Genomic DNA, 15128 nt, shown 5'->3' on the forward strand with positions numbered 1-15128 from the left:
GGGACTCTTAGCAAGTTTTTGCAAGAACTTTATAACTTCAGAGATGTGGCAATCATCAAAATCTAAATCATTACAATCTAAAGCAATGGGATTATCATCCCCAAGGTTGGAAAAAATTTCAGCGGTTTTATCACAAGCGGTTTCAGGCAGTTTTAGTAGTTTCGGAGTAATTTTGCGCGCTTTGCACTAGGAGTAGAAGCATTGCCAACACCAATTATTTTACCATTAATAGTAGGAGGTGCAGCAACATGTGAATCATTAGCATTGCTAGTGGTGGTAATAGTCCAAACTTTAGCTACATTTTTCTCTTTAGCTAGTTTTTCATTTTCTTCTCTATCCCACCTATCACGCAGCTTCAGCCATTAATCTTATATTCTCATTAATTCTAACTTGGATGGCATTTGCTGTAGTAACAATTTTATTTTCAATATCCCTATTAGGCATAACTTTCGATTTCAAAAGATCAACATCAGAGGCAAGACTATGAACTCTAGAAACAAGAATATCAATTTTATTGAGCTTTTCCTCAACAGATTTGTTAAAGGCGGTTTGTGTACTAATAAATTCTTTAAGCATAGCTTCAAGTCCAGGGGGTGTATTCCTATTATTGTTGTAAGAATTCCCATAAGAATTAGCATAACCGTTACCATTATTATAAGGATATGGCCTATAGTTATTACTAGAATTGTTCGATAAGCATTGTTGTTGAAATTATTATTTTTAATGAAGTTTACATCAACATGTTCTTCTTGGGCAACCAATGAAGCTAATGGAACATTATTAGGATCAACATTAGTCCTATCATTCACAAGCATAGACATAATAGCATCAACCTTATCATTCAAGGAAGAGGTTTCTTCAACGGAATTTACCTTCTTACCTTGTGGAGCTCTTTCCAGTGTGCCATTCGGAGTAATTAACCATCATATTATCAAGAAGTTTTGTTGCTTCACCAAGAGTGATGGACATAAAGGTACCTCCAGCAGTTGAATCCAATAAATTCCGCGAAGAAAAATTTAGTCCCGCATAGAAGGTTTGGATGATCATCCAAGTAGTCGGTCCATGGGTTGGGCAATTTTTAACCGGAGATTTCATTCTTTCCCAAGCTTGAGCAACATGTTCATTATCCAATTGTTTAAAATTCATTATGCTACTCCTCAAAGATATAATTTTAGCGGGGGATAATATCTACCAATAAAAGCATCCTTGCATTTAGTCCATGAATCAATACTATTCTTAGGCGAGAGATAGCAACCAATCTTTAGCTCTTCCTCTTAATGAGAAAGGAAACAATTTTAATTTTATAATGTCACCATCTACATCTTTATATTTTTGCATTTCACATAGTTCAACAAAATTATTGAGATGGGCAGCAACATCATCGAACTAACACCGAGAAAATTGCTCTCTCATGACAAGATTAAGTAAAGCGAGGTTTAATTTCAAAGAATTCCGCTGTAGTAGCAGGTGGAGCAATAGGTGTGCATAAGAAATCATTATTATTTGTGCTAGTGAAGTCACACAACTTAGTATTTTCAGGGTTGGCCATTTTAGCAATAGTAAATAAAGCAAACTAGATAAAGTAAATGCAAGTGAACTAATTTTTTTGTGTTTTCGATATAGCAAACAAGATAGCAAATAAAGTAAAACTAGCAACTAATTTTTTTGTGTTTTGATATAAGTGCAGCAAACAAAGTAGTAAATAAAATAAAGCAAGACAAAAACAAAGTAAAGAGATTGAGAAGTGGAGACTCCCCTTGCAGCGTGTCTTGATCTCCCCGGCAACGGCGCCGGAAAAATATGCTTGATGGCGTGTATTTCACACGTTCGTTGGGCAACCCCAAGAGGAAGGTATGATGCGCACAGCAGCAAGTTTTCCCTCAGAAAGAAACCAAGGTTTATCGAACCGGGAGGAGCCAAGAAGCACGTTGAAGGTTGATGGCGGCGGGATGTAGTGCGGCGCGACACCAGGGATTCCGGCGCCAACGTGGAACCTGCACAACACAACCAAAGTACTTTGCCCCAACGAAACGAGTGAGGTTGTCAATCTCACCGGCTTGCTGTAACAAAGGATTAACCGTATTGTGTGGAAGATGATTGTTTGCAGAGAAAACGGTAAAAACAAGTATTGCAGCAGATTTGTATTTCGGTATTAAAGAATGGACCGGGGTCCACGAGTTCACTAGAGGTGTCTCTCCCATAAGATAAAAGCATGTTGGGTGAACAAATTACGGTCGGGCAATTGACAAATAGAGAGGGCATAACAATGCACATACATGACATGATAAGTATAGTGAGATTTAATTGGGCATTACGACAAAGTACATAGACCGCCATCCAACTGCATCTATGCCTAAAAAGTCCACCTTCGAGTTATCATCCGAACCCCCTCCAGTATTAAGTTGCTAACAACAGGACAATTGCATTAAGTATGGTGCGTAATGTAATCAACAACTACATCCTCGGACATAGCGCCAATGTTTTATCCCTAGTGGCAACGAGCACAACACAACCTTAGAACTTTCTGTCACTATCCCGGTGTCAATGCGGGCATGAACCCTCTATCGAGCATAAATACTCCCTCTTGGAGTTAAAAGTAAAAACTTGGCCAGAGCCTCTACTAGTAACGGAGAGCATGCAAGATCATAAACAACACATATGTAATAACTTGATAATTAACATGACATGGTATTCTCTATCCATCGGATCCCGACAAACACAACATATAGAATTACGGATAGATGATCTTGATCATGTTAGGCAGCTCACAAGATCCAACAATGAAGCACAATGAGGAGAAGACAACCATCTAGCTACTGCTATGGACCCATAGTCCAGGGGTGAACTACTCACTCATCATCCGGAGGCGACCATGGCGGTGTAGAGTCCTCCGGGAGATGAATCCCCTCTCCGGCAGGGTGCCGGAGGAGATCTCCAGAATCCCCCGAGATGGGATCGGCGGCGGCGGCGTCTCAGTAAGGTTTTCCGTATCGTGGTTTTTCGCATCGGGGGTTTCGCGACGGAGGCTTTAAGTAGGCGGAAGGGCGAGTCGGGGGCCTGACGAGGGGGCCACACCATAGGGCGGCGCGGGCCCCCCTAGGCCGCGCCGCCTTGTGGTGTCGCCACCTCGTGGCCCCACTTCGTATGTTCTTCGGTCTTCTGGAAGCTCCGTGGAAAAATAGGCCCTTGGGTCTTCGTTTCGTCCAATTCCGAGAATATTTCGTTACTAGGATTTCCGAAACCAAAAACAGCAGAAAACGAGAGCTGGCACTTCGGCATCTTGTTAATAGGTTAGTTCCAGAAAATGCACGAATATGACATAAAGTGTGCATAAAACATGTAGGTATCATCAATAATATGGCATAGAACATAAGAAATTATCGATACGTCGGAGACGTATCAACCCTCCACGGTAAGTATACTCCACGATGTTAACGGCGGGGAAGGGGTGTGTGTCGACCTTCATGGCGTACTGGTTGAAAATTAACCGTCCATTTTCTATCGCCATTTGGATCTGCTGACGCCACACCCTGCAGTCGTTAGTGGTGTGGGTGAACGTGTTATGCCACTTGCGTATGGCTTTCCGTTCAGCTCCGCACCGTAGGAATCTTGTGGCCTTCGGGTACCTTTATATGCTTCTCCGTGAGTAAGAGATCGAAAATCTGCTCGGTTTTGGTCACATCGAAGTCGAACCCTTTTGGAGGGCCTTGTGGCTTCACCCATTTGCAGGACACGGGGCTCGCCGCTCGAGTCCATTCAGCCATCGCTACCTCTCGATATCCCGCAGCACCTTCATCCTCGTCTGCGTCAACCAGGGCCACCGCACGCTTGAATTTGTCCCGGTAAACATCCGGGTGGCGCTGTTCATATGCGCGACAGCTTCGCACCATGTGTGCCAATGAAGGGTAGTCCGCTTGGGAGGCCACGTCCTTGATCGATGATGAGAGACCCACCACCGCCAACTCGATCGCTTCTTTTTCACTTACGTGAACCGAATAGCATCGGTTCCTAATGGTCCTGAAGCGCTGGATGTATCCCGACACTTGTCTCCCCGCGCTTCGTCGTACTTGTGCTAGATCGGCAATGCCAGCCTCGGAAGCCTCTGAGTGATACTGCTCATGGAACTGCTCTTCCAACTGCTTCCAAGTCCGGATGGAGTTCGGTGGCAGCGATGTGTACCACCCGAAAGCCGATCATGTGAGGGACTGTGCGAAGAACCTCACACGCAGCTCGTCTGATGCTGAGATCGTGCCCAGCTGTGCCAAATACCGGCTCACATGCTCGATGGAGCTGGAACCATCCGAACCACTAAACTTTGTGAAGTCCGGGAGCCGATATTTGGGTGGTAGCGGGATCAATTCGTACTCGTTGGGGTACGGCTTGGTATAGCCGAACGTCTTTCTTTTCGGCATCATGCCGAACTGATCTTTCAGAATTGTACAAATCTGATCCGCGGTGATGGCTGAAGGTGTCGAACCCTGAAGATTCGCCGCGGTGGCATACTTAGCCAGCCATGCTTGCTTTTCCGGTTACGAGCCAAGCTGCAGGAGCTGGGCTCCGGAGGTTTGTCGGAGTGGCGTACTTAGCTAACCACGTTTGCTTCTCAAGATCGGCTCCCGACGTTCCCCTGCTGTTCCGCAGGCCCCGATGTTGCAACCTGGTTCGAGAGTGCCCGGGTATTGCGGTCTGCGTACGTATGCGCACGCGTATCCGTGAGGGATCTCCTTGGGTGCCTCAGGTAGGAATTGGTAGTCACTGGGATCACCACCAATCTTGTAGACGACGTATGCCGATGAGTTCGGCACTTCTGGTGCTGCCCATGCGAACGGCAACGGAGGATGGGAATGGAGTGGCATCTCTCCTTTGTAAGTCCCCAGAGCTGGTCCCGACGGAGAATACCGATGGCTCATGATTTCCTGGACCACGCGCAGAGCGACACGCTCCAAAGTGTTTACCAGGCTCTCAGAGTGGCGGTGCAGCGAATGAGCCACCATGTAGTTGATCTCCCGACGCGGCGACACGGTGCGTTCTTCGACGGGGCGGACAGGTCCACTCCATCGAGTGCGCCTTCAGGTGAGAACCCCTTCCACCTGACGCCATGGGAGCGGGTTCTGTGGAAAGAGCCGATGAGTTCGGCTTCAAGGACCGCCTTGATTTCGTCATGCTTCTTCTTGAGCTCGTCAGTCAGATCCTCGTACTTGACCGGAGTGCTTTCCGCCATCTCGGATGTAGATGGCGATGCGGTGGATGTCGGAGATTGTCCCACCGGGCGTGCCAGAATGTGTTGCGGTCGAAACCCACCGGCGGGCAGCGACGGCAACACGGTAGAGCCGGGAACAACTAGGGCTGCGGCTGGCCCCGGTCCCTCGGAGCGACGGCCCGCAAAGCCTCCTCGGTCACACGTCCGATCGTTGTCGCAACGGCGTGCCACCCGACCTATACCGGTCGGGAAGGTGTTGGATGATGCCTCGCTTAGTTTCCTGCATGGCATACACGTAAACGTTAAATACGAGCCTCGATCGGCTCTCGGGTTATCCCGTGAATCGGCTCAAAGAGCCGATCCACCCATGATTCGTACGAGGTGTCCGAATATATGGTGGTCCTGCTTGATCAAGATAAAGTTAAAACGATCTACGACGATTTAGGGTTTTCACCGCATAATCGGATCATCCTACTCACGATTGGGCCTCGCGCTCGCATAGGGTGATCGTAAGCCGATCCTAGACAGGGCCTAAAAACCAACACGAGGTTGATCCCCGGAACATCCTGTCTAGGGCTAGCAAACTACACCCTACACGCCGCTGGATCCTTCAACCCTTTGTAAGGCCTAACTATTGCGGATATTAAACTAATCCTTGAAGAACAAGGAGCAACCGTAACGGATCGGATCTACTAAACTATGATCAAGCGGGGTCGCCCCTACACCTAAGATAGGTGTAAGGGCGGCTAGATGTATAAGGGTTGCACTACGACAGGCATATGATACGAAGAACAATGCTAACCCTAACACATCCGAGATAACTACGTTGCTCGCCATCAAAAAGGCTTCGAGCACGAGCAACGCATGAACAACGAGATAGGCTTGTCTGCCTAGATCGCAAGATGCGATCTAGGCAGCATGGTGCTTACGGAGAAACCCTCGAGACGAAGGAGTTGGCGATGCGCCGAGATTTGTTTGTGTTGAACGTTGGTTGTTGTTTATTCCATAAACCCTAGATACATATTTATAGTCCAAGGGACTTTCTAATTCAGGCGTGCACCTAACCGTGCACGGGTAAAACTCTATCTCCTAACCGACTCGTAATCTAATATGTTACAGATACACGGGCAATTAGCCCAAACTTGGTACACAAGGCCGATTCACGTATTTCTCTCATGTATATTCTTCAAACCCATCTTGATCGCGGCCTACCTCTGACTCGGTCAAATTCTGGTGATAACAACAGTTCCGAACGGTCAAATTTAAACGAAACGGTCACCTTTTTTTTTTTTTTGAGGGATACGAAACGGTCACCTGATACGACTGTCCGGAAAACGATTCCACGATCACGTTAATGGGCCGAGCCCATATACGCCCGGGGGGTGTGCGGTGAATCCACTGGCACCGACCAGCTCGGTACATAGCACCTCCCGAATGATTATCTGTGATTCATAATAAATAATGTTGGCCGTGACGGTTTTCCTTAAAAAAAGTTCTTATCGGATCTGTTAGTATTCGAGTAATGTGAGCACACAATATATGAGCAACGAACGAACGCCCCTTTTTTTTTAGGAAAACGCTTTGGATCCGGCGACCGATCGCGCGCCGGCGATCGGTCGTCCGGCCTCGCTCCCGCGCTGGCTTAATGGGCCTTCTTTTTTCGGCCCAACAATGGTTTCGCTGCAAAACACATAAGTGAGATGATGAACTATTTATTGTAAACAATCCGTAATTTTTGTAGGATTTGTTGTTAACAATTGTTGTAAAGAGACAACTTTTTTTTGATGCTAATAACAAAGTGATTTTTTATTTTGTTGTAACCATTTGTGACTTTGGATAAAATAGTAGGTGATTTTTGTTATAATTCTATCTGTAGCAAATTAAATAGTCTGTGATTTTTGTGGATGATGTTTGCGACTTTTGTTGTAAACACCAAAATTATTTGTGGCCTGTGTTGCTAATTATTGTTGTAAATATTTTACTTGGTTTGTTCTAAAGATATTTCGAAATGAAAGCGGACTTTTATTGTAAACATCCAAATAAAATAATGTTGGTTTTTGTTATTAATTATTGTTGTAAGTATGTTTCCGATTTGTTGTAAAGATATTATTGCATGGAAACTGACTATTATTGTAAACACCCAAATAAAAAATATTGTTTTTGTTGTTAATTATTATTGTAATATATTGATAATTTGTTGTACATATATGTGAAGATTTACTGTGAAAATTTTGTTGTAATACTTTTTATTTTTTGTACACAAAGCGGCGGGTTTTTGTTGCTATACTAAACAACGGGTTTTGTTGTAAATATCTGAAAGTTTGGGGGCAAAGGAAAACACGTGTTCGGTTTAAACCGATAGACTTAGGACCACGGGTTGATTTTCCAAAAACCAGGGGCCAAAATGTAAAAATCGAAATGCTGCTAATTCTAGCCGGTAGATCGCGATCGGACGGCCGGGACAGCAACCGATTTTCTCTGCCCGGGTCGGTCGCCCGACGCTGAGCGCGCGCCTTTTTTTTATCAGAAAGATGAGTTATTTCACGAGATTCATTGAAGGGGGTGATAACCAGATCAGATCTCGTCGTGTCTGGATACAACCACACCAATTCGCGGAAGCGATCAAAACCGGCCCTCAAACTAACTCCAATCGACGATAATGGACAGCCGCGGCGGCGACCCACAAGCGGGCCCATCGGCAACCCCTCAGCGTGGCAGAACAACTTCGTGCGGCGATGGGTCGCCGATCGACGAGAAAAGAAGAAGGACGGAGAGCGGCGCCGTCGCATCGTCGACAGCTCCTCCACGGAGCAGGGTGGTCTACGGCCCCGACGGGTATCCCGCAGACGGCGTAACACGTGCCGTCCTCCTCCACGACTGCAAGCATAGCGATGGGTCCATCTACATGGTCGATTACTGGAGTAAAGTGTATCGTCTAGGTGATACCAGAGAGAGTAAGCGCACTACAGCCTTCCCGTCTTAATTGTTCGACAACTTGTTAGCTTGCCCTAAGTAGCTTAGCTCATGTCGGTGATTCATTTCATAGCAAAATCCTAAAATTGTGTTCTAATTTAGTGGGTTGTAAGTACTCCGTATCAAAGCTCAATTTAGTTTGCAGCAGGAAGAGGATGTTCCCACTTCAAAGCCTGTTTAAAACTGTCCTCCAATCCTGTTTGATACCCAAAAAAATATTTGAGTTCTAATGACAGGAGCTAGCAAATTGTTCACAGAACACATAGATGGTTAACTGTCTCGTTATCTTTATACAGAACACATTGCAAGGGGTTAACATTTCTTATCATGAATGTAGCCCCAGGATTTTGTCCATAGTTATTTGTGTAATCTGTGCTTACTAAATGGAGTTCTTACCCAAATTTCTTGTACTTCAGTTCCATCTATGCCATCCTAAATTAGCATTTATGCTCTTCTTTTTTTGAACTTTTTATCACCTGTCCTATAAGTACTGTCAAATGTTAAAGAGGCATATCCTCACAAGAAAAGTATAATTTGGAAGGCATGAACGATATAAATGATTGATGATGCGATTTATAATATTCAGAAGATTGCTTCAAACTTTCAAAGTACTCAACACTAGATTACTTGCTGATTTTCACTACCAGAAACTTCCTATGTGTATTTGATGTCTCCCTTTTTGCTTTTCAATTTACTCTAGCTAAAAGTTATAGTTTCCTAACTTGAGTTGATGCATGTTTCCGTGTTTTAGACAACACTAGTTATTATGTAATCAAGTCAAAACAAATTTACGCAGGATAGCTTTCCCAACAGAGCCTCTCTGGCACCTAACCATGAGCCCGTACGCCGTGATTTAAACCGTGCTTCTATCTGTTTATCCTTTTTTGGGTTAACAATTTTAATCATCTACTGCATGTACAATGTTTGTATTGCTGCTCGATCAGCTTGTTTGGAGCCAATGATGATGACAGACACATGGACCTCTTGCTCTCCAGACTGGGGGAATTGTGAAAGGCATGATAGTTGCACCATGATGCAGATATTCTCGCTGAAGCTACCTTACACTTCTGCTTCTATCAGTGGCCCAGTTCAGTTGTATGGGTACATGGCTGTCCGGGATCTTTTGAACCCTTACCGAAACTACATCTTCAACCGCAGCAGGGATGATCCTTTCATTGTGGAACAGGAGGATGGGTTTATACAAATGACTGGCCCTAAGAGAGGAATCAGAAATGATGGTTATGTGCTGCTTGAGTTCGACATGAAGATCAAGACTGGAGATGAAGAAAGTGATGATTTACAGCTCATCGATGGTGTTGCCTACTTCAACAACCTAACCATAATGAATGCTACTGAGCACAAGCAGCGGATCGATGGTGATCACGGTGCGGTGGACATAACTCTCTTGCTCCTGCGCTCTGCGGTGGAGGCCACGGTACAGGTCGGGATATCAGATTTAGAGCATGGCAGCGGCTTAAGCCTGCGTCTAACAGCGTCATATATCAGCTCACATTTTGTTCTGCGTGAACGAATCCAGCTGTTCCATGGTGTTGTTGATCCCGAGACGTGTGAGCAGAACAAGTACGTGGTTGCTGTGCCATGGAAGGTTATTCTCAGTCTTAAGTTACATATCAGTCAAATTGGTGGCTCGCACCGTTCTGTTGAGAAATTCTGTCTCTGCTCCCCTCGCAAGCATGGGCATGAGAACCTTACGTTCGAGCTTGGTTTCGCCACTGTAAAGGTGAAGGTGACTTGGTCGACTTTGGACATACCGCGCAGCCTTCTCGGACCGGATTGCTACATGTATGACTTTGAGGCTGCTGAGGATCTTGGCTTATTGAACCTTATGGGGTTAGAAGAAGCAAACTGATTCTGTAGAGATGAAAGTGCGATGTCCAGTTTCCTCGGACCAACTTGCTACAAGTGAGCAGTAAGGAGGCTGCTGAGATTGCCACCAAAATAAACTTGAGAAGTGTCCTAGCTAATTCTTCTTGTACTCTGAGTATATGTAAAGATTATCTGTTGTGCACTTAAGTGATCTATGTGGTTCTGCTGTGGTTTTCTTGTACTCTCAGTTTAATAAGTAAAAATATCTGTTGCGCACTTAATTAGGGCATGTCTAAATGTGTTGCTCTATGTTGTTATGGTGTACTTTTCTGATCTAATATCTCTCCGTTTGGTTTTCTGATGTACATATCTCATCAAGTTTAATTAATGTATCACTTCCTTCGACTCTACTATCCTCACGAAAAAAAAGGCACCGCTGGATATGGAAGTGCTTGGCCCGTTTTTATTAACATTACACATGATAACTATCAACAGGATTCTTTGGACACATGGAGTAGAATGAAGTGAAAATGCCTTGGAATATCTCATCTGTGATAAAAAAAAAATCCTTGAACACCAAAGCATGGGTTCAAATTTACCATAACAAGTAGTACCAATTCACAAAGATGCATTAGCAGCAAGCGGTTTGATACTTTCTAGAGTGGAGCGACACAAGCAACAAATAGGTTCAGTGATATCTAACAGTAGATTGAAGCAGGTAAACTCTCTTCCCTATCAACGAACACACATTCGTCCAGCGGGAACAAATCCAAATCTCGGTCCACTGGGACATCTTGGCCCTCATATAGCAGTGACCAACTGTCATGCAACACATTTAAAGAAAAAAAGGTGGGTCAGTTTATTGAACTTTCACAAAACAAGCAAAAAACAAATAGCATTTAAATATGTTCAAACCTGTTTAAACCATGTTTATCGTTAGTATCAGCAGCACTATGCCTACAAAACCAACAAACGGAAGTTTAAAATCATACAACTGAATTGGATTTGAAACAAGCAAAAACAATAGTGGCATTTATATGTGTTCAAACCTGTTTGAATCACGGTTATCTTTAGTATCAGCAGCACTATGCCTACAAAATGAACAAACGACAGTTTTAACATCATATAACTGAATTGGATTAGTCAATGAGAGAGGTCGGCTCCATGAGGTCTCTGCCTCAGAAGCAGAAAATGGCTTAATTAAGCTTTCATCTGTAGGCCTTGTTTGGGAACATATTACATTGGTAAGAAAAAATCACAGGGCTGGAATCTTGAGAAGAAATTTTCAACAACGAGCTCTGAAGTTTCAGATATCGTTCCATAATCTCCTTTTGGAGCATCCAAAACAACAAAGCAACATCACTCTCCCTCCTATCTCCTTTAGATGCATGGTCTGTAAATTTCCTATGCTTTTCTGTAGATCATCCAAGCATCGCAGCTGATCAAATTCTTGCGTCCTTAAAATATGGAGGATTTCAGGAGCCATGGTCTCCAATTCCATGTTCTTACTTATTCTTGCGTTTTCACGTATCTATGTGCTATGTAGGAGGCCGATGGTTGCAAACAATAGACTCTAAACCAGACGCGGACGAACCCAGCCCCGCACGAACCCAGCCGCACCCTCCCGCCGCCGCCGCCGGTAGCGTCGCCGGGCAAAGCCCACGTGGCGTGGCGGTGTCGGCGGTCCTCCTCCTGCTGCGTGGGGCGGCGGCGGCCAGGACCTCCCTCGACGCTAGCGGCGGAGGTTGGAGACGGTGGCGACCTAATCTGCGAAGCAGATCTCGTCCGGGCCGATCCACTTCTCGAGCAACGGCGCGCTGGGGGTGGCTGGCGGCGATGGCCCGTAGGCGGAAGCCAGGTCTTCGATCTGTGCCGCAAATCCTGCTGCATCTCCCCGCCTCCCGACGGCGCGAGGTGGTGCTCCTGGGCTTCTCCCGCGGCTCGAGGATGCCTAGGGTAGCAGCCCTGGGTATGATGGCGGAGGCGGCCCTCTTCTTCGCCGAAGATGGTTGGCCAGTGGATGGTGTGGTGGGTCTAACGATCTGTCACCGAGTCCTGGCAGCGTGGCGAAAGACATGGTAGCCGGCGATGGCGGAGCCATGACTGCGGTCACGGTGGGTTGGTGGCATGTTAACTCATGGACATCCTGGTTTTCGCCGGTGGAGGATCGGTCGGCTGCAAGGCGTTGCCCATTTGCTTGGTGTCGCTGGTTTGCATCGGTCGTCCTGGGATGGTCGGCGGCGTTGGGGCCTGACCTGAATAAAGATGGCGGTCCTATGGGTCTTCTTCTGTGAACCCTAAGACCTCCCGAGACATGTCCGTCTTGATCTGGCCGAAATGACGAGCTCCCAAAGGCTCCGCCAGCGAATGTAACAGTGCACCTTATGCCTCTAGATCGGGTGGTATCCGGTCGTGCGCACCCATGCTTTTATTCCGACCGTTTGGTTTTGCAGGGAGCGACGCGAAGCTCTGTTCTGTGTTGTCATCAAGTGACTTTGATACATGGTGAAGTCAGAAGAAGATAATATCATGAAGGCTGGATTGGAGGACTAGCTAAGGAAGGTTCAATTCTCTACGTTGTTGAGGGACTTGCTTGGTGTTCCGGGCTTCACAACAGTGGTATGTAAGTGGGGGTGACAACACATGTGAAGTTCAGAGTCCTACCTTTCAGGGTGAAAATCCAAGGTCTAGCCTTAATTGGTTGTGTCTAGCAATGACCTTGTTGAAGACATTGTTTTGAGAGTGGGGACTATCTTCAGGGGGGAAACCTAAGATCTTTGATCGGGCGATAATGGCGCTGGTGCATTGTTCCCATCTTGGAGGCGTCACTTTTGGAGAGTCTGAAATTCAGGTGTTGTCTTGGTGGTGGTAGCATTGCTGTTGCTAGGTGCTGAAATACTGTGGCAGGGCTTTTATTTTTTAGTTTTCTCATTCTCTTTTTTGTTTGTGTGCATCCGTACTCCATTAGGGTATTACGTTGTTGCAGAGACTGTGTGTAATTGGTATCTTCTGATATTAATATATTCTCTTTATCGAAAAATGTAGGAGGCCGATAGGAGAACATAAGTGTAAATAAGCAAGTGGGATTACAACAACCTTTAAACAAAAGGCCCTCGGCCCGGTTTTATATATAGAGCCCTCATGGCAACGAACAAGTCATAACATACAATCAGCGTCTGAGATCGAACACACTCACACCGACTAAGCCATAAATCCATACATAAGCCTCTCGGGCAACCCAAGGCAAGACAAAGAGAAACAGATAAAGTCTAGGACGCCGCCTGTCGTGTTTCTCCGGTCCTCGTACTCGCGTGAAGCCGCCTAAGCTCTCCCAGCGCCTCGTCAAGAAGCTCCATGTCCTGCTGTCTGACCAGTACCCTCCAGCTCTGCATGTGCATAGACATTGTGAACATAGCGTCAGCTGGATGCGCGATCACTTCCCCCCTTGAGCTAGCTTGTTGAGTGTATTCCAAAGCGTCCAACCTAACGCTGCAATACCAAGAAAGCCTACGCAGGGGCCCGGACGGGCCTTGCACTAAGGAGATGAAATCCCCGACCCCTGCCGGATTCCAGGTACATGAGAGGAGTTCCCTAACTCCAACCCACAAAAATCTCGCGAGGTGGCAGTTGAAGAAAATGTGGTCACAATCCTCCAGCATTCCACACATCGCGCACCTCCCGTCGGAGGGTCCGTGCCTCTTGGCCACATGTTCAGCCGATGGAAGCCTCCCCCTAATGAGTTGCCAAAGAAACACTCTAATCTTTGGGGGAACTCTAGTAGCCCACACCTCCTTAAAGAATGTGATGTCGCCCCTTGCGATAAACGAAGGTACAAGGAGTGTGTAGAGAAAACCCCTGACGGCTCCAGGGCCCATGAGACCTGGTCCTCCCCCATGGAGTGTGGGTGTGGATCGAAAATCCTGCAGATATTCTCCCATTCTACCACCTCAGCCGTACCAAAGGTCCGGCGGAACCTGACGTGCCACTCCCCTTCTATCCTACCCCAGCCACCGTAGCGAAGTGGTTGTCACAGTAGGCAAAAAGACGCGGGAACATCAGATGTAAAGGGGCCCTCCCCGTCCACCAGTCAAGCCAGAAATACGTCTGTCTCCCATCATGGACGTGATGTTTAGCCCCAAGCTTGAAGTACCATTTGAGCTTTTGTATCGTCTTCAAAAATTGGGACCCTTTAGTCGGTACCAACAGGGAGAACAAGTCATTATTGCCCAAGTACTTGGCTCTTAGGAGGTCTGCCCATAGACCTTCCGCATTTTGGTAAAGCTTCCAAATCCAGCCTACCATAAGAGCAATGTTCATGTTCTTCGTATGAAGGATTCCCAACCCTCCATACTCCTTAGGTCTACACACCGTAGCCCAGTCCACCATATGGTATTTGCATGTGTTCCCGACTTCTTCCCAGAAGAATCGGCTCCTTGAGGTGTTCATCGCTCCATTCGTAGAGCGTAGAGAAGGTATAAACCCATAGCGAACATCGGAAGACTCGAGAGACAAGAGTTCGTCAACTCTAGTCTACCAGCCGACGCTAGGAAGAGTCTCTGCCAGGGATCGACCCTATGCTGGTCACTATATGGGCTATATTGCTGGCCCTAGCTAACAAGCCAATATTAGAGCAACGAGAACCGCCCCAATGAGGAAGATGATAAAAACCATGTGAACTGTGTGGGCCCCTTTTATACAGAGAAGTGGATAGATGTGATAAAAAAACATATATCCAAAGAAGATATGCCTAAATAGTATGAATGTGAAAAATCGTAAAGATTGCAGGTTGTTACTGCAACAGAAATAATGCAACTAAATGTAAAACGTAGGCATCAAAAAGAGCTTACACAAACTCTGAATTAGCAAAATGTATTCTAGTCTCCAAAGCAATGGCGACATGATAGATGGTAGGAGCAGAAGTGTCCAGGAAGTATCATTACATATTGGCCACAGGGAGAATCATTCGCAAATGTAAAGCACCTAGAGCAGCAGAAAGATGGAAACATACAAAATAAAACCTACTGGTCATACCTCAAATACCGTTTGGCATCCAAAACAGTACCATCAAATCAGACAGGGGCATCCAAAACAGTACCATCAAATCAGACAGGAATGTAGGACTGGATGG

The 15128-nt window shown here is 46.0% G+C and overlaps 1 protein-coding gene across 1 annotated transcript in view; it reads left to right on the forward strand.

Moving 5' to 3' along the window:
• LOC124701373 overlaps nucleotides 1–10281 on the forward strand; it is an 18210-nt gene extending 7929 nt beyond the window's left edge. The window contains exon 2 of the mRNA XM_047233427.1: nucleotides 9118–10281. Coding sequence (XP_047089383.1) covers nucleotides 9132–10043 — 912 coding nt within the window. The 5' untranslated portion in view covers nucleotides 9118–9131 and the 3' untranslated portion in view covers nucleotides 10044–10281. The remainder of the gene's footprint in view (nucleotides 1–9117) is intronic.
• The last annotated feature ends 4847 nt before the right edge of the window (nucleotides 10282–15128 follow it).

Source organism: Lolium rigidum, chromosome 3 (genome assembly GCF_022539505.1).
Source record: "Lolium rigidum isolate FL_2022 chromosome 3, APGP_CSIRO_Lrig_0.1, whole genome shotgun sequence".
In the NCBI taxonomy this organism is placed as follows: domain Eukaryota; kingdom Viridiplantae; phylum Streptophyta; class Magnoliopsida; order Poales; family Poaceae; genus Lolium; species Lolium rigidum.